Source organism: Papio anubis, chromosome 5, assembly GCF_008728515.1.
Source record: "Papio anubis isolate 15944 chromosome 5, Panubis1.0, whole genome shotgun sequence".
Classification (NCBI taxonomy): domain Eukaryota; kingdom Metazoa; phylum Chordata; class Mammalia; order Primates; family Cercopithecidae; genus Papio; species Papio anubis.
This window is the reverse complement of record NC_044980.1, coordinates 122,161,631-122,188,580: the sequence shown is the minus strand read 5'-3', so window position 1 is coordinate 122,188,580 and position 26,950 is coordinate 122,161,631. Positions and strand designations below refer to the sequence as shown.

Genomic DNA, 26,950 nt, shown 5'->3' with positions numbered 1-26,950 from the left:
CTGAGGCATACAGCATGCTGAATGCTCATAGCTAGCAGACACTTCCTTTGTCTTACAGCACACAACCATTTCCACCAGTCAGCCTGTGACAAGAGTCAGCCATATTTGTCTGAACACCGGTAGGTACAACATTCTGTAAATGTATAATTTAATCAATATTTAAATATTAAATAATTAAATATGAAAGCCAGTGAAATCTGAGTGCAAAATACATTTTTGTTTCCGTGAAAACTTTGGAAAAACAAGAAAGTTGTTTAAAAATGTTGCTACAATTTTGAAAGGAAACAACAATAAAGAATGAAAATTTTTAAAATCAAGAATTCTACACATAAACTGCTTTCCATTTGTCTTTATTTTTAATTCCAAATACGGAAACCTGTATTGAAAATTGCTTTAGGTGTATGCTGAGCAAGGATCATCCAGAACACCATTTATCTCATCTACCCTCTACCCTCAGAGAAGTAACATCTGGCCTCATATCCAAAGTCTAACTGATAGGTAGCATATAATTGCATGTATTTTTACAATTCAATCTTTATACTGATTTTTTAAATGCATTCCTATTAGAGAAATGTTTGATATAGACCTATGATTCATGGCTCACAACTTATTATTATTATTATATATTCATTTGGCCATTGTATTATGTTCTGGGACAATTTCTGGGTTTGATCTTCCATATCACAAATTTACCTATCAGCTCATCTATTGAGTTTTTATTCTAACAGAGATATAATTTCAGTTCCATTGTATCTAATCTGTTTTTTTATGGATAGCAGTTTGTTCCCCATTTTTTTAATTTATTTTTTCCATGAATATATACCTGCTCTTATTCTTCTGGGCATTAGATTTCTGTTATTCTATTTATTAATTTTTTGCTTCTTGTATTAATTAACAAGAGTTTCAGACTCTTTTTATATTATTTTCTTCAAAATGTAATATTCTTGGGTGTCAGCTCATCTTTTCTTGGTTTCCCTGCTCACCTATCTGTTGTGACTAGTTCAGTTTACTCAGCTCTCCTTGCGTTAGAGACAGATGGGACATTTGACTCTGTGCAAGAATCCAACAGCTCATCTTTTGAGAGTAGAGACTATTTCCTGGGTGTCACCCATGTGCCTGGGTAAGCTCTGCGTCTGTTCTCTGTTCCTGTGTTAGCGACATGTATGTGGCTTCTGGTGCTTGGCAGAATGGGATAACAGAGAAAACAAATCCTACTCTTATTCTAGGTCCCTTTCTGCTCACTGCATTGCCTTTCCCTGCATGTACAGCGGCACTTCTGGCATGGCTCCTGCAATTCACAGATGTTTTCTAACGACTATATGTTTCCCTTAATCCAAGCCAAACTGTTTCAATCTTTCAGGAGATATTTAAAATATCTGATGTCCTGATGACATTCTCTTCTAATACTGCTTTATATTTATTTAGAATATCTTTTCTATCATTCCTAAGATTTTGCTTGAATGAAGAAAGTAGATATATGAGGTCAGTCTGTAATCTTAATTTTTTCATTTGGATGTTGATTGATTCCACTGGTTCTCCTCGTTATGTGTTTATTTCCCTTTACCCATTCCTGCTCTGACAGCAGCTTTCACACTGCTAACTGATATAGTGCCTTATTTAAATGGGAGTCACAAAAATATTTAATTGTTTAAAACTTCCCACAGCATAGAATACTTTAGTGCAAATAAGATAAAAAATAATTGAATTTACAGAAGGCTCCAGATTCTGTAATAAAAGCTAACCAAAATGACTACTGGATAAAACTCTTAATTTAAGTAGGAAAAGGTGGCATTAGTTTTAGTATCCACACTTCATCATATGGAAAAAATAATCTAAGTAGTCTGCCATGTCAGTAGTCCATTAAAAAAAACATAGGCCAGGTATATACTAATCTAGTTTATTTTGGCCCAGTTTTCTAAAAACATAAGAATGTTTTTAGAAAAAAAAAAAATTGTGTTAACTTTGAGCAAAGATAATTGTTGCACAGTTTCATGGGATTTAATTTGTTGCTTTTGTGTGTTTTAATTTTTTAAGATGATTTTAAAATATCATAAAGTACTTCATCTGTTGTATTTTATTATTCAGTGATTTTTACTGAGTACCTACTAAAAACTAAAGTGCTGGAAATGAAAAGAGATGAACAAGACAGTGCCATCAGAGCACTCATGGTATACCTGTATTTTCACACATCTCAACCTATTGTATTTCCCTGTTTTCATTGGGGACTGGCAAGTTAGGTTGAGAGCCCCGTGAAATATATCGAGACTTCTTCATCTTCTTTTTGTATTCTCAATATCTGGAAAAGGCCTTAGTCATAAGAGTTGTCCAATAAATGTTTAATTGATTAGTAGTAGTATATTTGCATGCTTATAAGACCTAATATACGACTCAAATAAGATTGTTATTCAATAATACACTAATCAGGACAAATAGAAATAATAACGCTTCACAGATCAATTGCTACATATATAAGTATAATTTGTACGTTTTATATAGAGACAGATCCAGATATGATATCCAGAAAGATTAAAAACTTTGAAGAGGCAGCTCTTGCCCCATATCCAAAATCTCCATTCTGGCACTTTTCCTTTGATAACACAAGTTAGCGTAGTACCTGGAGAGTAAATTGGTCAATCTTATAAATGTTCACTTAATTGGATAGCTGATGTTCTATTTCCTTTCCTAAAGACTTTTGGATCCTTTTAAACATTTCATAATCCAAAAGATATTGAAAAGTTCAGGTACCAGTAGGCAAAACTTACTATCAAGAGAGGGGAAGGGAAGGTACAGTTAGTGAAATATCCTCTTCTCTGCAACTGACAATAAGAAAGCTCTCCCTGAGAAGAGAATAATTGTTGCAAACTAATGGCAGTTGCATTTATAAATGATTCACCATCTCTATATAAAGGTATCATAATTCCTCACATTAGCATTACAGGATCACAGAATTCTTGAGATATAAAGGAACAGGTAAGGAGTTTTGTGAATATTCAGTTAGAAAAAGCCCATATTCTTGCAGACAAGGCTTTTGAAGTTTGATCTCTAGACATTTTAAGATCATTTCTCTCTATCGCATCTTCTGGCCTAGTCATAGGAGATAATCGTTATCATTCCCTTGACAGGTCCTGTATTTTCATGCCTGCACTCAGTCTCCTCCCTCTACCTACAACACTCCAGCTTTTTTTTCTGCCTGGCGAAATCCTCTCCATGGTTTAAGATCCAGTTAAACTTCATCTGCTTTGGGAAGCATTCCCCACCTCTCCCAAGGGATTTTTACCTTAGCATAACATTTGATTCATTGTGCTGATCTGTCACTGTCTTGTGACTACCTGTGTCATTTCCACTTATACATGATATCTTTCTCTTAATTCTGGGGCCCCTAAAAGGCAGAACATTCTATCCCCTAAACAAGGGACCTGGAATACATTAAATATCCAACAGAATTTTAATCCCACCATCCAATTTTTTAAATTAAATCATCTAATTCTCTAATTTTACCTATGGAAACTGAAGCCTAAAGAGATAAGGAGCTTGTCAGTCATCAGGGAACAAATCTCTTCCAGAGTACAGATAACAACTCTCTCCTTATCCACCAGCTCACAAGGGAAAAGGGCTGGCATATTAGAGTCTAGAGTAACAAACCCACCCTTCTTGGCTATTTGCTTAACTTTTTACTGAAAACCTAACTCCTACACTGTATTGCTGGCAATGGTAGTTTTCCTCAATAACAAAGACTTCCCAGTTCAGAACATATATATATGTAGCTAATAGGAAAAGTGAGTAAAAGTCCAACATGATAAACAGGGAGGTATGTCAAACTCCTATTCAGTCTATGAAAAACCTACTTATAATTCTAACTTTGCTTCCTTAAGTACAGAGAGAAGGAATAGGTCATTTGGAAAATCTGACCAAAAGTGCACATTTCAACACAGTGAAATTCTTTATCCCCCATTGCTCCTACCACACCAGGAACTTTCTATATGTGATTATTTAATCCCCAGCCAAAAGCTAGTGGACAATGAAATCTCCACAAAACGTTTTCCCCAGTGAAATGTTCAAACATCAGTTCCACAGAAAACCTTTTAATAAAAGCTTTACATGTAATTTTTCCATGCCAATTTTTTTCACTTAAGCCTAAAAATGCCCATATTTGCATATTCATCATTATGAGCACTGTCCAACAGTGTACATCATTTGACTATGGGATCTTGGTTCAGGGGTGGGGGGCGGGTGGTAGGTTTGGGTGGCTGTGACTGTGCTGATTATTTTCTGCTATCCACTGCTGTTGGATTTTCTCCAAATGAGCAGTTTGCTTCCATGCAAGTTCCTGTGGATTTCTCAGTGGCTCACTATGAAGAGCAAAATGAAGCCACAAATCACAAGGACATTTTTGATATTTTATGAGTTTTGTCTTAAACCAATTAATATTAAGCCCATGGTGGTGGGAGCAACCATAAAGGACATGGTGGTGTTGCACAACAACGTGAATGTACTTAATGCCATGTACCTGTACATCTAAAAACGGTTAAAATAGTAAATTTTATGTTATGCATATTTGACCACACACACACACACACACACACACACACACACGACAACTTATAGAAGCTTGTCCTAACCCCTGAATCATGACAGAGGGAGAAAAATCAAATGATGTTCTGCATTGACAGAGCAAATGGCTTTTACTTTCCATCCCAACAGGCCATTTAACAAGGCTCTCCACCTTGCTCCTTTCCTCCAAAGAGTGGAAAGAAGAAAAGAAACTACTGTCAAATGAAATGTAAATCACAGAACCATAACCCTTTGAACACGGATTGGATGATAATGTCACCCATTACTCAACAGCTCCAGTCTCTCAGTTGACTCCCTCCCAACTCCTATCTTTCACAAAAACAGTGAACAGGTGTCCAGTATGGCTCTGGATGTGTTTAAATTCTAGACAACTGTCAGAGTAATTCCCTATAGAATTGTTCTTACAACTTTGAAGTAGGTTATGAAAAAGCTCTAAGATAACAGATGAGGAACAGAGAGTGCTGTGCAAACACGGAGGAGATTCATCAGTGAGCCGACTAGTTGTCTTTTGAGTTTCTAAAAGGCATCACGTAGTGCCTTATTTCAGAAAACCCTGGAGAACAGAAAGAAGAGCCATTGGGAAGAAGTTACAAAAAGGCACAGTTTCATGTAGTTTCGAAAGACACATAACCATCTGGAAGGAGAAGCCATTTATCCATCCAATTAGACGTCGGATTTACATAACTGCCCTGGAGATGTTCCATGGGAGGCAAATGATGTAGACACCTGGGGGTGCAGTCTAGGGCGAAGCTCAAAAGGAGCACACTGAAAGGGGAGAAGGTGCATGCAAATCAGCCTGATCTATGGGGCAAGGAGAGGAGCAGCAGGGGAAAATAGAGAGCTAGGGAAAGAAGGCGCTTACCAGGCCACCTCCACAGGTGCTGAAAGAGGCCAAAGAGCCAGGGTGCCGCAGCACAGCTCCGGTGTAGAAGCAGCCTGCGTCGGGCGGCGCGGGAGGGTGCGGGGCTGATGCTGCCCCCGTGGGGCCGGGGCCGGGATTTGGCCGCTGTTCCACTGCGAAGCGCGGCGCCAGGAAGCGGCCGTCTCTCCGGAGCAGCAGGTACAGGTCCCGAGAGAAGGCCGGGATCCGCAGCAACACTTCATCGCCATCCGGCTCGGCAGGCTGGGCCGGGGGCGGGGACGGGGGCGGCTGCGGGGGAGGCGGCGGCTGCCACGAGGCCGGGGCGCCCGGGGACAAGGCAGCAGCCCCGCTGGATCCCCGCGGCAGCTCCTGCGACTCGAGTTCCTCGTCCTCCTCACCCTCCGACGGCGGCGGGGGCCGGAGCCGGGACTCTGATCGGCCCTCCACGGGATCCTCCAAAGGCACCGGAGCCACAGAGCGCACCTCGCGTGAGCTGCCGGCAGCCTGTGCCCGGGCGCTTCCGCCGGCCCCAACGCCGCGCACCCAGCCTGGGTCCGCGCTGCCCCCGCTGCCGCCAGCCGTGTCCACCGGCTCCCGGCGCCAGAGCGCAGGAAACACGACTTCCCACTCCTCGCGGTCGGGGGCGAACTGCAGCTCTGCGGGCGGGGCAGACAGAAGTGCGGGGCTTAAAGTGCCGCGGTTCCAGTAGCACAAATATTTCCAAGCTCACAATCCATAGATACAGGGCGCTCGCGTTGAATGCAATGGAGACCACCCGTCTAGCCCCTGAAACTCTTTGCAACCCCAGAAGCTTTGCGATCAGATTACAGACCCCAGCATTTTCAGAGTAAAAGTACGATTATATTGGGGGCGGGGGAAGGGGGAATCAAAGTTTGGTGACCGTACTTCATTGTTGAAAAGAAAACCGATGCAAAGACTCCAGCACGAGTAAACGATTTCTGAAGTGTATGCTAGAGCAGAGCGTTGCTATCAACTTAGGTACGTTCTAATTTTCCTCCAGGTGCTGTAAACGTACCTTTGCAAATATTATTGCTCTAATTAGAAGGAAACTATTCCACATACGGTTAAAACGAGGCCGGCAGAAGTGTGCTTCATTTCCGAACTTGACCCCTTAACCCGCACCTCAAGCTCATTTTTATTGCTACCTACTGAGCTCTGCTCTCCACGCACCGGTTGCACCAGCCCTGCCTACCCCTACGTTCGCGGTCTCCGCTGAGATGGCTGGAAAGGAAGCGAGAAAGTCATGGAAGATCTTACCTGAAACGATCCCATTCGACAGGAACCCCAGCTGGTAAAGGAGGCAGCAGCAGCAGATGTGAGTCAGGCGCATCTCGCGGTTCTTCCCCATACTGCGCTCCGGCGGCCGCGGCTTCTCGCCCGGCGCACGCCTCCAGCGCGATCCACTCCGGGCGCAGCGGCCTCCCCGGAGCGCTAGGAGGCCGGGCGGCGAATTTGCCCAGGCCCTTTGTCTGCCGGGGGAGGGGGTGTTGGGGTGGGGGGGGTAGGCTCTGTGACTCCAGGAGGCCGCCGAAGCCCTGGCGGGGGTGGGGTGGGGTCGGGTGGGGGGAGGAGCGGGGGAGGCAGTGCCGCGGCCCCGCAGCGCTGGAGCTCCCTGGCAAATTAGGTGATGAGTCTATTTTCTGTGTTCTGGACGCTGCAGGAGTTTCCGAGGCCGAGCAGGCTAGTGCTGGAGCCCCACAGGACAGACCCACAGCCAGCCGAGAGCCGGGAGTGCTGCCTCTGGACAGGCGGAGGACTGCCCGGCGCGGGCAGGAGAGCTGTGGTGTCCGAGCCGAGGCTCGCCGCCTGCACCCGCGCGGAACGGGCGGAGGCTGGTGTCACAGTCTCAGCAACTTGGTGTGCCAAGCTCCGCACACTCCTCACGCTCCTTGGGACGCAACGCTGAAAGCTCTCACCCGCAGCAGCGCGGAAGGGAATGAGTAGGGAGATGGGAAGACACGACTAGAGAGGTGGGTTGTAGAGCAGAAAAGAATCAAGGACATCTGATCAGAAAAAGGGACCAAGGGGTGCCCGCCAAGCGTGACTTTGCGGGACAAAGGTCCCAGAACACTGTGCACGTGCTCAAACGCCGGTTGGGATGGGGTGGGGACCCAAAATCCCTCACCTGACTATTGATTGGCCACTCGGGAAGGCCTGATTTGCATCCATCCCCTGCCCCCCACCAGTCAGTTGAGGTGTGTGCAGGTAGAGGTGCCTCCCCCTTCCCATCCCACTCCTCAATCCAGCTCCTCTTTTTGTCAAATTCACACATCACACAAGGCAAAACTTAGTGCAGACTTGACCACAAAGCTCAGGCCTCATTTACCAAAGGCCTTTGATTTGTCTTCTCATCTTTGTCGGAATTTTCTAAGCCCTGAGATAATGTAATTTGTCATGGAATGTGCTTTAAAGGTTCCCAGGAGAGTAGGCACCCTTACCTTTCAGAGCCTCTTTTCCTTCCTTATCTTTATAGCTCACCATTCATCAGTACTATCAATTTCTCTCCTTCCCTACCCCACCCCATCACACACACACACACACACACACACACACACACACACACACACACACACACGGAGTCCTAAAAGGAGTAAGAGTAAGGGAATCAACATTAAACATTATATTCTAAAGATCTCAGACCAGGTAAGATTATTTTGCCTTCTGTACTTTTTACTTGTACATATAAAATATATTTTTGCTGTTTCTGTCCTCTTTGGGGGCAATTCAACCCCAAATATTTTTTTTCCTTTGTTGCAGTTCTCTTCATGGTACCTACTCCCCTTTCCACACCTCTCCCTCAGCCACATCAAAGCGTTCATATCAGATTTAAGGATGATTGATCTGAACTGCCATTTGCATCCTCTGGACTAGGCCAGACACCTAGAAATGAGAAGTAATGCAAATCAGTGTTGTTGTTTTTTTAATTGCAGCACTGAGGTTGGTTCACCACTTCCTTTGTTGTTTTACCTTCTGTTCCTTGTGTCAAAGGTGACTACTATGCCTTTAAGGGAAGCAGACGATCTTATTTCAAAGGAAAGCCATTGTTTGAATAAGCTGGGTCCTATAATACTTTCTTTGAGTTGTCCAGAGTTTAGAAACAAAGGCAAAAACACTCTAGGTGAGTTTGTCAAGAGTGATCTGCCTCTAAACCCTGTCTTATAAAATCTCTAATGCTGGAGTAACTAAGGTGTGGGTTTCCAGATGCTCAAGAAATATCTGGGTTACTTAGAAACCTAAATGCTTTTTTTTCGTGAGACTCAATTATACAGATTTAAAGCTAGGCAAAAAAATCAAAGGCAGTTTATTTTTCGAGTACAGGAAGCTATTAAGATTGAAAGCTAATTTCAATGAAATATTTCCAATAGATGAGCCTTAGCACGTTTCTCACACATATTTTAACAACAACAAAAAGCAGCACTGAAGGAATAATGCATATTAAGTTATTATTATTATTATTAGAGAACATTCATGATTTTTTAAAACAAAATGAGTTGTATAACTGTTAAGTATACTCAAAAGCACAGCTTACCAATGTAAGTTTGCATTGCTGCCTTTTTTTCCTACTAATATATAATCCCTACCTATCCTTCATGGTAAAGGTTAATATTAATTGTTATGGAAAGATTTGTCTAATTCCCAGCTAACTCTTCTCTTTTTTCCCCTTTGAAATACTGTTATAATATATTTACATATTTTAGAGACATTTATAAGTCACTTGAGCTTTAATGACTTATGTACTTATCTCTCCTACTAGACTATCAATGTTTTTGAAAGGTAGGAATGATTTCTTTTATATATCACCTGACTAATTCAAGGATTTACACTGAATAGGTTCAGAAATTATCAGGAAATTCTCCAAGATGCTTTAGAACGTGATGGAAATTGATTTTTTTATGGTATTTTGTTCCAATTCTAATTCCTTGATCAGGAGTTGCATCACTGGCTCTGCTGGTGATTAGCCACTATCAACATGATTTATCTGGTTTACAGAATGAGCAAGCCTAAGAAAGAAATGTGTGGCGAATTTTTGTGCTCTAGGAGAGACTTAGATATGCAAGTAAGAGCATCAGTTAAAGTGAGTGAATTTGAGTACCTGTGTATATAAAAGAAAGAACTAGCCTAATTTGGAATTGAGTAAACTGTGTGTGGTGAAATAGAGAAGAAAAGGCAGGACTGAGGCATGTGTGTGCATTACCAACCTTAGACGAAAGAAAAGAGCAGCTGGGAAAAATATGTTGGTAAGACAGATCACAACATATGTCACCAGATGGTTGCTAACACCAACAGAGCACTGCTTTTGTGTTCTTAGAATAAGGACAGAAGGAGAAGAGGTAAATGACAAAGTATCAGAGTAAGTGGAATCAACTGTTTTGGTGCTCATATTGTCATTTATAATCCAGGCTCCTCCATATAGAAAGTTGGACTTGATGCTGTCAACTCTCCCTTGTTCTCTTCACTCATTGGCACTAAGCCTCTCACAACCTAATCTTACCCTAGGTTAAAATTAACCTAAGCTAATCTTAAATCCACCCGCCCTCCCCCCACCAAATTCTTAAAGTCTTGAGAAAATACAAAGAACTCTTTCACTGAGTTCCATGAAGATACCAACTCCCAGTAGAACTCACATCTAAACTGACATCAAATCTTAAGCTAGTTCTGGCCATAATGGAATTACAGGGACTGTAGTTAACTCTCACCTTAGGCAATTGGAAAACATAGTACAGGTTTTTAGATATTGGACAACAGGGAGGTTAGGGTTATGACTTTGGAGAGAAGAGAAGTAAATGAATTGGTCACTACAATTTCCCCAGCTTACTACCTGGAGGCAGTTTCAGGCCTTAACACAGAGAGAAGAAAGCCAAACAGAGCCCTGAATACAAGCTGAGTTGAGGAGGCAGAGAAGGAGGCTAGAATTTATAGGGCAGAGTACCAGAAAGGAGGGAACTACACAGAGAGTGAATCAGTTATCTATTGCTACGTAACAACCTTAGCAGTTTAAAACAACAAACATTTATCATCTGACATAGTTTCTGAGAGTCAGGAATCCAAGACTGGATAAGCCCAGGTATTTCTGATTAAGGCTGTCTCACAAGTTTGCAGTCAAACTCTTGGCCAGAGCTATAGTTTCAGCAGAATTAACTGGAAGAAATGGTTCTGCTTTCAACTCACTTGGTTGACAGGAAGCTCAGCAACTTGCTACACAGGTTTTCCCATAGGGCTGCTCATTACATGCATTCCCCCAGAACAAGTGATCTGAGAGAGAGCGCACCCAAAATAAAAGCCATGGTCTTCTTAAACCTAATCTTGCAAGTGACATGCCACCACTTCTATCATATTCTCATCATAAAAAGCAAGTCACGGGCCGGGCGCGGTGGCTCAAGCCTGTAATCCCAGCACTTTGGGAGGCCGAGACGGGCGGATCACGAGGTCAGGAGATCGAGACCATCCTGGCTAACACCGTGAAACCCCGTCTCTACTAAAAATACAAAAAACTAGCCGGGCGAGGTGGCGGGCGCCTGTAGTCCCAGCTACTTGGGAGGCTGAGGCAGGAGAATGGCGTAAACCCGGGAGGCGGAGCTTGCAGTGAGCTGAGATCCGGCCACTGCACTCTAGCCCGGGCTACCGAGCAAGACTCCGTATCAAAAAAAAAAAAAAAAAAAAAAAAAAAAGCAAGTCACTAGGTCCAGCCCACATTCAAATGGGGAAATGTCAAAGAATTTGTGGACATATTTTAAAAACCATCATTGTCTGCCCCTTGGCCATAAATTACAAGGAAACTTCAAAAAGTATGTGGAAAATGGAAGTAAAAGGTAAAAATAAAATAAAATAAAAACTTTATTTCTCAACGTAAGCTCCATCAAGTTCAAGACACTTTCGTAAGCCATGATACTAGCTTCTTACTCCATCCCTGAAGAACTGAAAAGTTGTGAGGTATTTACCCATGTCAATGCAGTCTTTTTTACATTATTAATTGAAGAAAAACGAATGCCTTTTAAAGATTAAGATTACGAAATAAAGTCAGAAGGAGCAAATCAGGACTTGTAAGGTGATGTCTAATGATTTCCCATCAAAACTCTCACAAAATCACCCTTGTTTGATGAGAGGACTGAGCAGGAGCATTGTCATTTGGAGAAGGACTCTGGTGAAGCTTTCCCGGAGATTTTCTGCTAAAGCTTTAGCTAGCTTTCTCAAAGTACCCTTATAATAAGCAGACGTTATTATTTGGCCCTCCAGAAAGTCAGCAAGCAAAATTCCTTGAGCATCTCAAAAACTGTTGCCATGACCTTTGCTCTTAACTGGACTGCTTTTGCTTTGAATGAACCACTAACCTCTCTTGGTAGCCATTGCTTTGATTGTGTTTTGTATTCAGGATTTTACTGGTGAAACCACATTCCGTTTCCTTTTACAATTCATCAAATAAATGCTTCAGTGTTTTGGAACCACTGATTTAATATTTCCATGGAAAGCCCTGCTCTTGTTTGTAGTTGAGTTGGGTGCAATGGTTTTGGCAGCCATCAGGTGGAAAGTTTGATCAATTATAATTTGTTTGGTCAGAATAATGTAAATTGAACCAATTGAGATGTCTGTAGTGTTGGCTATGACAAAGAGAGAAAGGGAGAATTCTGAATGTTTTCTGGAAGAACTTTGAATTAAATGTCTATGTTCTGATTTCTACATGTGAAGAAACCACCTAAAGCATAGGGTGAGTAGTGGGAGGGGGAGGCATAAAGTATTAAAGGCCAAACAATACTCCAAACATGATGAGTTCCTACTGGCTAAGGTGGAAGGTCATCATAATATGAGGGATATTAGATAATGTTCTTAGAAAATCATCTTAGTAATAAAATTAAATTAGCCTTGTAATTAAAGTTTCACGTGGGACTATCTCAACAAGGCTTAAAAGATAGTTGCAAAATGGTTCATCTGTTTCCTAGTAATTTAATTTCCTGCTAGAACAAGGTCTATTTTATTTAAATGAATAATAATTATTTTATATATATGTACTTTTTCATTTAGACAGGGTCTCACTCTGTCATCCAGGCTGGAGTGCAGTGGCTCAATCATGGCTCACTGCAATATTGACCTCCTGGGCTTAAGCAGTCCCCTCACCTCAGCACAATCCTGAGTAGCTGGGACTACAGGCATACACCACCACGCCTGGTTAATTTTTGTATTTTTAGTAGAAATGGGGTTTTGCCATGTTGCCCAGGTCGATCTCAAACTCCTGGACTCAAGTAATCCACCTGCCTCAGCCTCCCAAAGGGCTAGGGTACATGCGTGTGACACAACAGTTGGCTAGGAATAATAGTATTTCAAAACAACAACAACAACAATGTAAAGTTCTCATTCTCTGGCATCCAATTATAAATTCCAGGCATGGAAAAAATGACTCATAACAAGGAGAAAAATCACTTAGTAAAAACAGATCCAGATATGACAAAAGTAATAAAATAAGCCAACAAAAGCATTAAACAGCTATTACAGATACGCTGTAAATGTATATGAAGATAGAGGAAAGCATGAACCTTATCAAGAGAGACATAAAAAGACCCAATTTGAAATTATAGAGATGGAAAATACAATATTTTTAAATGAAAAACATACTGGGTGGTATTGACAGTAGATTAGATACTGCCAAAAAAAGTATCAGTGAACTTGAAGACATAGCAAAAGAAACTATCCAAAGTGAAGCACAGAAAGAAAAAGACAAGAAGAATTGACTTGAGTGTTGGTGAACTGTGGCATAATAACAAGATATCTAATTTATGAGTAACTGGAGTTTTAGAAGAAGAGGAGAAATGGAAATGGGAAGAGAAACTATTTGAAAAAATAATGGCTGAATATTTTCCAAATTTTATGAAAACTATCATGTATACATGCAAACATAACATAGTTAATAAAACTATGCCAAGGCATATATTAAACAAATTGCTAAAAACAGAAAGGAAATAGAACATCTTAAAAGCAACCAGAGGAAGAAGACATTATCTAGAGAAACAAAGTTGAGAATGACAGCAAACTTCTCATCAAAACCTATGCAAACATGAAGATATACATAGTCACGTACCTCATAGAAGGACATTTTAGTCAACAGCAGAACACATATATGACAGTGGCCCCATAATATTATATCATATTTTTAATTCACCTTTCTGTGTAGGTATGTTTAGATACACAAATACTTAGGATTATTTTATAATTGCCTACAGTATTTAGTACAGTAATATGCTGTACAGGTTTATAGCAAAGGAGATATAGGCTATACCATACAGCCTAAGTGTGTCGTAGGATACATCATGTAGGTTTGTATAAGAACACTCTATGATGTTTAAACAGCAATGAAATTACCTAATGATGCATTTATCAAAATGTATCCTCTGCTGGGCACCATGGCTCACCCCTGTAATCCCAGCAGTTTGAGAGGCCAAGCTGGGTAGATCACCTGAGGTCAGGAGTTTGAGACCAGCCTGACCAACATGGTGAAACCACGTCTCTACCAAAAATATAAAAAATTAGCCGGGCTTGGTGGTGGGTGCCAGCTACTTGGGAGGCTGAGGCAGGAGAATCGCTTGAACCCGGAAGACGGAGCTTTCAGTGAGTCGACATCATGCTGTTGCACTCCAGCCTGGACAAGAAGAGCGAAACTCCATTTCAAAAAATAAATAAAAATGTAATTTTTCATCAATAAGTGTTGCATGACTGTATGTAGATATTCTCAATAAAATCCTTTAACAGATACATAGTTTGTAAATATTTTCTCCTAGTTTGTAGCTTGACCTTTATTTACTAAATGATATCTTAAAGAGCAAAAGGTTTTAATTTTGATGAAGTCCAATTTATTAATTTGTCCTTTATAGAATTCCTTTTTGGTTTTCTAAGAAGTGTTTCCTAAGCTAAGATCAAATCCTTTTCTCCTACTTTTTTTCTAGGTCTAAAATTTTTACTCTTAAATTTAGGACTATTATCCATTTTGACCTAATTTTGGTAAATGAGGTAGGATAAGCATCAAGGTTCATATTTTTATATACAGGTAGCCAACATTATTAGTAACTAGGACAATGCACATTAAATGCAAATTGAACCCACAAGGAGACAACACTACACACCTATTAGAATGAATAAAAATTCTCTACATTAACAAATGTTTGCAAGGATGTGGAACACCTGAAACTCTCATGCATTGTTCATGTGAATGCAAAATAGTATAGACACTTTGGAAAACAGTTTGACAGATTCTTATGATTCTTAAATATACATTTACCCAACAACTCACCAACACAATTCCTACATATTTACCCAAGAAAAATTAATGTAGGTATACACAAGACTTTCATGTGAATTTTATGTCAGCTTTATTTATAATGGCCCCAAACTGAAAATAACCTACATGTCAATCAACTGATGAATAGATAAAAATATTGTAGTAGATTGTGGAACATAAGTCAGCAATGAAAAGAAAAGAACTACTGATGCAGGCAAAAACGGATGAATCGCAAAAGCATTATTCTAAGTGAAAGAAGCTTCCCCTTATATGAAAGTGGAGAAAAGATAATACGGAAGTAATTAAAGAAGTTCAGTCCCAGGAGCTTTGGGAGCAAAGAGGGAAAAGGGCTATGAGAGAACTATTTTAGGTGATAAAAATCTTTATCACAATTAAGGTACTCATTGCGCAACTATATATTTTTCACAAATCATTCAAATTGTACACTTAACGGTTAAATGTTTTATATGTAAATTATATCTCAATGAATCTATTTACAGAAAGACTTAAGCTAAATATGTGACACTCTCAGTGTTTCATTTTTAGCCATTAGTGACTAAATATTTAGGGAATAGGGACCTTCCTCAAGATTCCACAGATAAGTGAGAGTCACCATCATCCGCCCAAATGGTGGAACCATGAGCCTAAGAAGTCATCGTTGACTCATGCCTTTTTTTTTTTTTGAGATGGAGTCTCACTCTGTTGCCTAGACTGGAGTGCAGTGGCACGATCTTGGCTCACTTCCTGCAGTCCCACCTCCTGTCTGGGCAATTCTCCTGCCTTAGCCTCCTGAGTAGCTGGGATTACAGGCTCTGACTGGCCATGCCCTCCGCTAATTTTTGTATTTTAGTAGACGGTTTCGACCATCTTGGCCAGGCTTGTCTTGAACTCCTGACCTCAGGTGATCCACCCAACTTGGCCTCCAAAAGTGCTGGGATTACAGGCGTAAGCCACCGCACCCGGCCAACGCATGCATCTTTTTATCACTCACATCCAACCAGTCATCAAGTCATGGCCTTTTTTTTTTTTTTTTTTTTAAGTTCTGGGATACATGTGCAGAATGTCTAGGTTTGTTACATAGGTATACATGTGCCATTGTGGTTTGCTGCACCTGTCAACCCATCATCTAGGGTTTAAGCCCCGCATGCATTAGCTATTTGTCCTAATGCTCTCTCCTCGTCCCCGACCCCGCAGCTGGCCCGATGTGAATTGTTCCCCTCTCTGTGTCCATGTGTTGTGTTCTCTCTTTTATTCCTTTAGCTCCTAAATTCATCTCCTCGCTCTAGTGCTTGTAGCACTAAGCTGATGCAGTCATCTTTCCGTGGTACCACTGCAGCATTCTGTTAGCCTTTCTCCTGCTTGCACATTGCTCTACCACGTTCCAATCTTTACTCTGTGGCCATAGTGATCATTTAAAATGAAAATAATATCCTCTGATTAATATTCTTCTCTAGATATTCTCAGGACAAAATTCAAACTCCTTAACAAAATCTAAAGGACCTGTGCAATCCCAGTCCTTTCGTATTTTCAGTCCCATCACATTCTACTCTTCCCTTTTGGATTTTTCTCAATTCTTATAGCATACTATAGTTTTTTGTGTCTCCATGTATGCCATTCCCTCTAATGGAAACATGTTCCCTCTCATCCTGTACATTAACAATGACAACTCCTACTTATTCTTCACGTACCTTTCTTCTTTGCATCGGAAGTACCAAGTTAGGTCTCGTTTGCTGCTCTACGTCATCATAGCACCTGGTGTTTCTATTCAGTCTTCACTGATTTAGCATTTATTTATATTAGGTTGGTGCAAATGGCACCAAATGGCAAAAACCGCAATTACATTTGCACCAACCTAATAATTGTCAGTTCAATATATGACTTTGTCCTACCCGCTCACCATCCCAAAATTCTACTCCCTAGGTATAATCACTGTTAGTTTTGTGCCTTCCAGACTATTATGAAAGAAAAATGTATTGATAAGTGTCAGCATAATAATATATGACAAACAAAATTAAAAGATAGAAATATATATAGACTTCCCTCTCCTTTGCCTTCTAATGGACATGTTAAATCCCCCCTGCTCAGGACCGGGGCCAAGTAATTGGTGAATAGAATGAAAGCTGGTCTTTCAAATCCTTTTAGTGTGAAGAGCAATTTTTTTTAATGAAAATAAAAAATCTGAGAAGGAAAGAAAAAGAACAAGAAAGAAAATAGTCTGTGAAAACTGAGTTTTGAGTTTTCCTGAAATTTTCGAGAAAGTAATATAAAATGTTGCAGGGGCCACCTCTATGCAGTGATAAAAGGGCTTTGGAAAAATTGATAAGTAAAAGAGATTATTACAAAGTTTTGTTATGTGTTATGTATGTTTGCATTTAAGGCATATGAAATTATTTCTATTCTTATTGGGACAGGGGGAGGCATGTGGGACTTGTGTTTTATTTCTGAGTGTAGCACATGGCTATCTCAGGTTTGTTTGGGTTACATATAAAACTCATTATAGGAATTTGTTCTGCCTAAACAGGTATTTAAGATTCTCTCAATAGTAAAAGAGGCCAAGATTAAAATCTAAAAATGAGAATCCCCAGCCTTCAAAACAATAAAATATGTTATTCTCAAAGCAGTCAACTATGTTATAATAAAGTTCTCCGGCTTTATGAAAACATAAGGCAATACTTTAGGCCTTTCCACATACCGCTTAGATCTTATATACAAGAATTTCATTGCTACTAAAAGTTTATTCATAATTTACACAGAACTATTGAGACTCCAATTCCAAGGTTAAGAAATACTGATCCAGGGCCAAGAGCTCCCTGCTTGGACTTTTCCATTGCATTCCTTTGAGCAGCATCCCACTGAGTACCAATGATCATCACTATAATGATCATTACCTGAAGACTTAAAATCACTCTGTCTGACACAAATCTTAAGCTTTTTGTATTATACAGTGTAGTACCCTTTCTCCCGGTTAGCAAGATGCTTAATTCCAACACAGTTTGCAATGTCAAGTCTTAGAGGGAATACCCTCCTTTGCTAAATAATCAATAAATGTTTATTGGATAATTGAATGACTGAAACCAAAGACAGTGCCATCCATATCCACGTCACTGTTTGTAAGAGGTAAGAGGTTGACTCACTTGAGACTGATATAGGCCTTTTATGTTTACAGTTCTATGATTATTTTAGGTATTCAAAATGTGTGTGTGTGTGTGTAAGAGACAGAGAGACAAAGACAGAGACAGAAGGGTAAGTAAAAATGGTTATCAGAATTTTTCTTAGACAAAAAGGGCTCCATTGACAAAGAAAAAAAAATTTGAACAGTACTCCCTTTATTTGTTGACTAGAGATGGGAAGGTAACCCTTAGCATGAAATGAAAATAGAATTTAAAATCGATAGGCTATTGTGACATTTGATTTGTTAAGGTTTTGGCTGCCCACTATTTGACCTCCTTTCTCATTATATGAATCCCACAATTGAGAATTATGGGAATCCCATTCCCATGTTGTGTATTATAGGAACCCCACAAGTAAGAATTGTGCTGGTTTGAGGTGGTAAATGGGGATTGATTTCCACTAAGGTGGAATTGGAAGTATAATATATAATAGTCCAGGTTTTCATTCTCGTTATCCACTGGGGTACAGGTTTATGACCTCAGCTAATAGAATGTCCATAGGTGGCAAATCTGAAACAAGTAACACAAAAGTAAGAGCACTTTTGATTTCCTTTCAACAGAATTTCCAGGGATTGTGGTGGTGATGGTGCCAGCAGTTTGTTTAGTATCCTCAAACAATGCACCAGCATCTTCACCAGCTATTCCAGCAGCAGGGGCTTGGCTATAATGACAGCTTCCTGTGGTTTCTCCTTGTTTCACAGCTTGTTTTTTTTAGCCTTTCATCAATTCTTTAATCTACACAATGACGTCATTCCATTAAACTGCTTTTTGCCAAGGTGAGCAGGAATCTAGTTCTGTTGCTGCAAGTAAAAACCATGACTTACACAAATTAGTATCAGGGAGCAGGTTGCAGTCAAAGGGACCACAGAAAAATTCAGGGAGTTGTACGTAGTTAGAGTTGGAGGCCATGAACATTGTTTGTATTTATTAGTGAGAATCTGTCAGTCCATGACACATCATGACAAAGATTTTCTTTAAATTATTATCTGCGATCTCCTGGAATTAAATAATGCACTGAAAGCAGAATTATCTGCCACCATATATTTGCCATATAGAATATAAGAATTTTGGGGTCGGGTGTCTGCTTCTAATGACCTTTCAAAAGGCCAATGAGAGGCCCAAATTTCAAAGTTATCAGCTTAAAGCACGTGCTGAAACTCAGGGGCTTTCTATGAGCGGACTAAACAATCTCTAACTACCATTCAGTTCAGAACTTCCTTGGTGTATTGGTGAAGAAAAATTCAAAGGCCAGGAGATTACAATGCTAGAGAGCATTGATCATATGAAATTTATGCCTCTCAAGAAGGCCTAGAAACTACTCCTTTCTCCAAGGCCTTGAGAAATTAGAGGAGTTGATGAGAGGCTTATCAGCATATTTAAAAACGCAATAGTGGCTCTTCTTTGAGGCTGCCAATGCTGATATGGGATGCAGTTGAAATGGTCTCCCTGACTCCAGTGTGGCAATTGAAATTCTGGGTGACATAGCGGCACTTAATCTCAGAGGCAAAGCAGATTTGTTACTGGCAAGAGAATCCAAATGGCCCGACCCACAGAGATTTGGGTGGTTGCTAATATATCATAGGCTTGTTATAGGCAACATGAACAGGCAGCTTACCAGAGCCACCTATTTTTTCTGAGTTAAAAAAACATAAAAACAAAACAGAACAAGAAAACAAAAATATCCTCTAGGTCTGACCACCCATTATAAGATAAGATAATCAGTTTTTTACTGAATTCTCAGGCCTGGCTCAGTCAGATAGTCCACAGGCCCTTGGATGAAGGAAAACCTGGACAGCCCTGAGAAGACTTGATGATGATATTGTATGTAAGTGAAGCTTCCTCCTTGCCTGACAGAAGAGAACCTGGAACTACTAAGATCACTTTGCTTTGAGGAGTAGACTACTGCTCAGATCTTTTAGGCCTTATTGTTGCTTACTAGCTCGGAGCACACTGATACCTGAAGACTCAATATCCATGGCAATTTACATGTTTGAGTGGGGACTTCTGAAAGTCAAAAATGTATTTTGATCTGAGTCTGATATGATAGGCCTAATGAAATCCTGAATCTATACTGTGTTCATGATAGTAACAAATATAATCCTCAATTTAGCTGAAACACAACAAAAATATATTTTCTGCATTCGTTAGGCAATGATGACAAACAATATAAAGTGGCTCATACATCATAGAAATTTATTTCACACTTTTGTAACAAACCAGGCAATGTTCCTTATGCTTTAGGAACCAAGCTCCTTCCTTCTTAGGGTTTATTCATCTCCTATAATCTTGTTGTCTACACTTAGCCTGTGGAAGGAGAAGGCACAAAAGGAGGTAGATCTGTTTCCAAAATACCTTAAAGTGGCACACATTATGGCAACTCACATTCTTTTGGCAAAATCTGATTACAAGGGAGGGTAGGAAATATAAACTAACATGTTCTCAAGGAAAAATGGGAAATGTATTTTGGTAAAAATGTTGCAATCTCTATCACAATGCTATGCTTTTTCTCCAGTTGCTGAATGTGTACTAGGAATAGAAATACTGTGGAATTGGAAGATCAGGAATTTTCCTGACACGTAAGGTAAGAACTATTGTGATCAGACACCAAGGGTAAACCACTAGAACTCCCTCTCCAAACCAAAATAATAAATCAAAGCAACCCTGAATTACTGAGGAAACCACAGTGATCAGTGCCTCTGTAAGAGGCTTGGAAGACGCAAGAGAGGTGCCGTTTTTTTTCCACATTCCTACCTAACTCACCTGTGCAGATGATAGATGGCCCTGGAGAATAATAATGGAATGTTGTAAATGTAATCAAAGTTAATTGCTATTCTAGATGTGATTTTTTACTTGGGCAAACAAATATAGCCTCTAACAATTAATAGCCAGTTACAGATTTGGGAATTTTTTCTCTTAAACTCTAAAAATGTACAGCAATGGAAACAATTCTGTTTATGGATTTCTCTGAAATTTGCTATCATCAACAAACCATGAGTGCATTGTTGCAGTGCTACAGCCCTGTCCAGGATAGTCCTGAAGAACCCCCACAGAATATCAAATCTACACCTGTTTTGTCCACCTCGCTGGAAAGAGGGATGGCATGAAGTAAGCTTCTACACTGATTAATGAACAGTCGTTAATGGCTTGCCAAGGTTGTAAGAAGTTAGGAAGGAACCCAATCAGAGGATGCTGAGAAAGAAACCCACATAAGCATTATGTACCTGCACTTTTTGAAGTGGCCCTAGAGTAGAAGACATTTGTGCCCCATATACATACTCCTCAAAAGTCCCCTCAGTACGTGGACTAATTAATGTCTAACTTCCATTCATTCTAACTTCCTTCTGTTAAAGAGGTGCTCATTCTTAGGTTACAGAAGACAGTACTCTTTGAAGACATCTGCCAGCCTCTTTTTCCACTTATTTGTCTTTGATCAATGAGAGTGCGAGCAAATATCATGGGTGGCAATGTATGGAAGCTATTCATAAACTCTCAAATGTCAGCTTTCCTCACTAAAGTTTTCACAGTCTCTATTATGGTGGATTCCCTAATATGCAAGTGACACAAATGTTATCTGGGAATATTTGAACAATCTTTGGTTGGGAAAGACTTCTAAAGTAATATAGAAAAACTAAAAGTCATTAAAAATATACTTCATTTTAAAAATGTGTGTATTTTAAAATATAACATTTGAAAAATAAGAAAAACACATAAAATAAATTATTAATATCTTTAATGTTAAAAGAGCTCTTATAAATTAGTTTGGAAAGCACAGTAGTCAAAAAGGAAAGTGGGTAAAGGATAGAATTAGTCATTGAGGAAACAGGAAATGCATACATGAAATAATCACATGAAAATTTTCTCAACTTCACCATGGAGAATAATATGGATTATAGCCAAAAAATCTTGATTTGATTTTTTTTCACCCATTGAAATAAAATGAATACAGGAGTCAGTGGAAATGAGGATGTGAGAGGTGGGAGTAGTCATACCTTGCTTCTGCAAGTGCGTGCTGAACCCCCTTGGGAAATGGAACTGGGCATCTTTAAAAAAATTAAATGACACATGCTGCTGATTCAGAAGTATTACCTGAAGAAACCCATCTTGGAGATACATAAGCCAGGGCACATGGGGATATTGTACAGGGATGTTTATTGCTCATTGTTCATAGTGGCATGAAACTGGAGGAAAAGAACAATATTTGTCAGTAGGTGAAAGAATAATTTATGGCTCACATTATTATGAAAAATTCTCAATTACTTTTTAAAAATGGACATTTTCTACTGATATGGAAAGAAGTATACATTATATCACAATATTTTAATGAAGTCATAATGCAATACACATAGTATTTTCTTTGAGATGTGTGTGTATATGCTTGTATGAGTATGTAAAAAGGAATTGGAGAATAGACAACAAACTGTTGAAACACCTCATAAGATGGGAATGTATGTTAGGCATCAAAGAGAGCTTGAGGGATAGGAAAGCTTTTTAAATAATATTTTCTATCATGGCATTTAATTCTCTATAACTTAAAAAATTCTAAAGAATTTCTAAAGGATAAAATCACAAAAGTGCTCAATGCATCTCTGTTTTTCTTTACTTTTACATAATCGACTCATTAAAGTTTATTGAGTGAAAGTGCAAAGAGAAACTCAGTCATTCTAGAACAATTCCCTTCTAAGAGAAGACTTTAAATAATGCGGCAAATTGTTCAGGAAAAGCTCTTATTCTTTTCTGCTATGATTTAGCTGTTAATTATTTGGGCATGTGTTTTAAACCTATGACTGATGATGCCCTTGAGGTTCTTTTTTTCAGCATAGGAGACATTTGTTTTAAATTTTTACAATTTAACAAAAATATACTTGATCCATAGAAGAAACTACCCTGACTGGAATACCTCTTACTACATTAAGGTCACATATGACTATTTAAATTAGAACCAGAAACGTATGCTTTCCTATTTCTGGAAAGCCTTTCAAATATTATCTCAGGATAAATAAACTCATAAAAATTGAAGATAGATTATAAGCTGGATTTTCATCCTAGAAGCATACTTGTATGTGCTAGATCTTGATTTTTGTTTTAATGGCTTTGTGATGGTATAGTTCTCTTCTATGAAAGTAACAATGTATTTCTGTTTATCTAAACAGTAATGAATACCAAACTCATGATTTCCAAATGTTCAGTGTCTAATTCTACTCTACATTTATTTGCTTAAAGATTTGTTTAAAATTGTAAATATACATGTATATGTTTGAGATTACTTCAAACAAAGACTTTAAAAATAATGTCTTAAGGAAAACTCACTTTAGAACAAAATCCACTTCAAATACAATACAGAAAACTTGTTAGGTGAAACAAAGATAACAACTGTGAATAGTGTTGTTAACAGGTCTTCTTTCCTTCTTTTCTTCATTTTCGTTTTCCAACTATTATAAAATAGGCCACCGTTTCTGACAATGAGACAGGATAATCTTAGTAATTTGTATATTTCATTATTTACCAATGTTTATGAATTTAATGTCAAATTCTTTCTGCAAAAAGCTGTCACGGACTTTGAGCGATACTGCCTTAAACAATTGTAAAGAACTTTATATGTTATAAATTAGCTCATGAATTATTTAATGTAAACTAGCTATGAGAAATCTGAAAAAATATACAGTAGTGTATTTACTTTATATAAGATGTTTTACAAGAATAAAGGGGAGGAAATGAAGAGAAAAGGAAGACAAATTTATAGACGGACATAAGCCCCAAAGCCTAACATTAACTGCATTAACTGGTATAGTTTATTCAACTTTCCTTGGCTGTCTAAGTTCTATATTATAGCGTCCCAGGGCAGGGGCTGTGCCTGCTCACTGTCAGCACTTAACAAATTACAAAGAGTATTATTAACAGCAGTACCTATGGGTAAAACTTGTATGATTATTGTATTTTAATAGCACTATTCCACAGAACTTTAATTGAATTGTCATACAAGTTTTTCTTGATCTCGTCTTACATGTACTCTGCTGAGAAGAAATGCTTAAACTGATCATTTGTAGTTTCAAAAATACAGCTTAATGAGAAAGCAATTTAGTAAATTTCTGGGAGCTGTTTTATATCACATAGAGTATTGTGTTCTCACAGAACAACTTAATTTAACAGAATTCTCCAGGAAGTTTACCTTCGGCTGTAATAGAAAATTATTGCTGCCTGAAAGTTTGGATACTTACGTGATATGCAGAAATTTCTGGAATAAGTAACAGTCTTAGTTTCAGACACAAAGACCTTTCCTGTCTTTGCACCCCAACATGTCTACTCAAAATTAGGGGCTATATGAAGAAATTGATTCAGCTATTTTGATTAAATTTAATGAAGTAGTTAAAAGGTACATTTTTGTATTATTACAAACACATACGCATGTCTTAAACACAAGTGAGTCAGTAAAATAACTTTATGTTGGATTTTCTTGTTTTTATTAATTTTATTACTCAAGCAATCCAAAAGAGACACAAGTAAGTTAAAAACACTTGGTAGGTCAAATCAGTCTGAACTTTCATAATGGTAGAAGTATGAAGTGCTAAATAACAATTTCATTTTTAGAGATCTGAAAATTGAAGTGCATAGAACACTTCATCTCTGTCACTGTATTTTTTATTTCTGGTATTTACATTTGATTTGATTCTTTCCCCATAGTTTCTATCTCTCTGCTAAAATTACCCATGTATTCTTACATATTGTATAGCTTTTCTATTAGAACCTTCAACATATTAATTATAGTTATTCTAAATTCCCTGTTGGTTATAGCATCTGGGTCACATCCGAGTCTGGTTCTGATAATTACTTTGTATCTTCAGGCTGTGTTTATTCTCAACTTGTCAAATGCCTTGTAATTTTGGTCAGAAGCCAGACATGTTCTATGGCAGAGCAGATTTTGAGGCAAGTGTATTTTATGCTTAGAGATGGGCATACTTTTCCTTCCTCTACAGCTTTAGTGTGAAAGTTTCTAGTGATCTAGTCAAAAGTTGGGTTTCGGTTGAAGTTTGGTGTTGCTATAGTCATGCTCGGTGCAAAAAGGCTTTGTATGCCTTCAGTGATACCACATGTTTAGGTGTGGGCTGATTTATCAGAGTGCTTCTCTATGTCTGCTCCCTGATGAGAATCTGTCTCTTGCCACTCTCTCAGTTGTGTTCCACTGTGATTTTCACTCAGTGTTTGTTACCTAGGAGGTGGGAATGCAATGTCTATTACGTAGGTGGTGGAAAGCTGGGAAGGAAGGGTGCTCTCTAATGTAGTGGTTAAGCCTCAGTCTTGGCAGTCTCTATGAGCTTGTGGAGTGCGGCCTTCTAGCTGTGGTACTGGGACTAGCAAGTATTCCTGCCCCGCCTTCCAGGTAGAGCTTTTTATTTTATTTTTTAAATTCCCTTTTACTAGTTGCAAGGGGTTTCTAGTGCCTTAAGGTGACAATTGTTCTTTCTGTTTCCCCTGCAGATTATGGCTTTGTTCACTTTAAGGAAGATTGGGGAGATGGGTCTATTTGGAATTTCTAACAGTGGCAATTGTTCCTCTCCCCCAGGTGACATTGCTAGGGAAGCTTTCTCAGGATTTCCCTTAATCTTCACCTTGAACACCTGCTGGGATTCAGGGAGGACAAACTGCAGCTCCCAGGAGCTACACATTCTGATGCCAGCCATGTTTGGTCTTTAGCAATTTGTTGGAACATTTTCACTGCATCTTCTTATTACATTATATAGTATCTGGTCATGTATGCGACAAGTAAGCAAAGACTTTTTTGCTCTTAAGTTGGTCATTCGGTCTTCTGCAGTATTTGGTGAGATCCTGTGCCAGTAGATTGATCACTCTGTATATCTTCAAACAGTAACACTAGCTAAGAGCCTGTATACAGGAAAGACAAACCCAAACTCTGAATGTTTATTCTTTTGATAACTAACTGCTAGCCTTTCCAAATGAAGTCAATAAGCCACCAACTGGTCAGTGGGCTTCTCAACGAATGGTGCCAAAATGGGGATTCAAGGTTGGTCTTTATTATTATCTGTTTGGACATTTGATATTGGCCTTAGTTAGGTCAGCTAGTAGGAGCACATGCTGTTGGACACAGAGATGGTCTCCTTATCTACCTTTCAGGCCACTTTGTGCATGTGCCCATTGTGCCGGCATGGACGTGACCAATGATATGGGCTGGCTGACGCCACCAGCTGGGTCCTTTTAAATTCATGCCTCTTTTATGGGGGATGTTCTGTCATGGGTGTTAACATATGATACAATAATTTTCACACTGCCCTACTTCAATATGTCCATCCATATGCCTCTATCTCATATCTCCCTGTAACTTTCTTTCCAGTCTTTTCCTTTTCTTTGTTTCCATGTCAAACATCCAAAGCATTTTTCACTGCCAGTGAGTCTTCAGGCCTTTTTTTCTTTTTACACAGTGTAGATGACCAGAAACATGATTTGAAACTTTGTTAATTAACAAAGGTTTTCCTACCTATTGTCCCCACTGTCTCAGGGCACCCCTACATTAGGCTGTAATTCAGCTACCATCCATTATGCACCCATACACTAAGTCAGCCCCCAAACAACCTTAGGCATGATCTGAGGGAAAGCTGCTGGTACAACAGTGGTGGGTGCCAGGGGGATTGGGGCTACTTATCATAAGCCTGTAGGATTTGTGGTGTTAACTTGACTATGTTGAAGTTAACATGAATAGGTCGAATTATTTGTTTTCAATACTTCATTAGGCACTGAGCCCATTCCTCTTCTGCTGAAAGGGAAACCCAGGTGGTTTTACTTTTGATTAGAATGATTAGACTGCCCCAGGTGTGTCTGTGAAGGTGTTTCCAGAGGAGATTGGTGTGTGTCAGTGGATTGAGTGAGGAAGATCCGCCCTCAATATGGGCAGGCACCATCCAATTGGCTGGGGGACCAGATGGATCGGAGACAGAAGAAGGGTGAGAATTTCTCACACACTCTCTCTCCTAGAGCTTGGCAGTGCTTGTCTGTCCTTGGATGTCGGAGCTCTAGGTCTTCCACCTTTGTACTCTAGGACTCAGACCAGCAGTT

The 26,950-nt window shown here is 39.4% G+C and overlaps 1 protein-coding gene across 2 annotated transcripts in view; it reads right to left on the bottom strand.

Moving 5' to 3' along the window:
- ADAMTS19 (ADAM metallopeptidase with thrombospondin type 1 motif 19) overlaps nt 1-6,942 on the bottom strand; it is a 289,097-nt gene extending 282,155 nt beyond the window's left edge. Inside the window, exons 1-2 of one of the 2 annotated variants that reach the window (XM_021939659.2) lie at nt 6,713-6,942; nt 5,435-6,090 (exon numbers count right to left, since the gene is read on the bottom strand). In XM_021939659.2, the coding sequence (XP_021795351.1) occupies nt 5,435-6,090; nt 6,713-6,803 (747 nt within the window). In that variant the 5' untranslated portion in view covers nt 6,804-6,942. The remainder of the gene's footprint in view (nt 1-5,434; nt 6,091-6,712) is intronic. The other variant, XM_003900067.5, reaches the window with a different exon arrangement.
- Nucleotides 6,943-26,950: the final 20,008 nt, after the last annotated feature.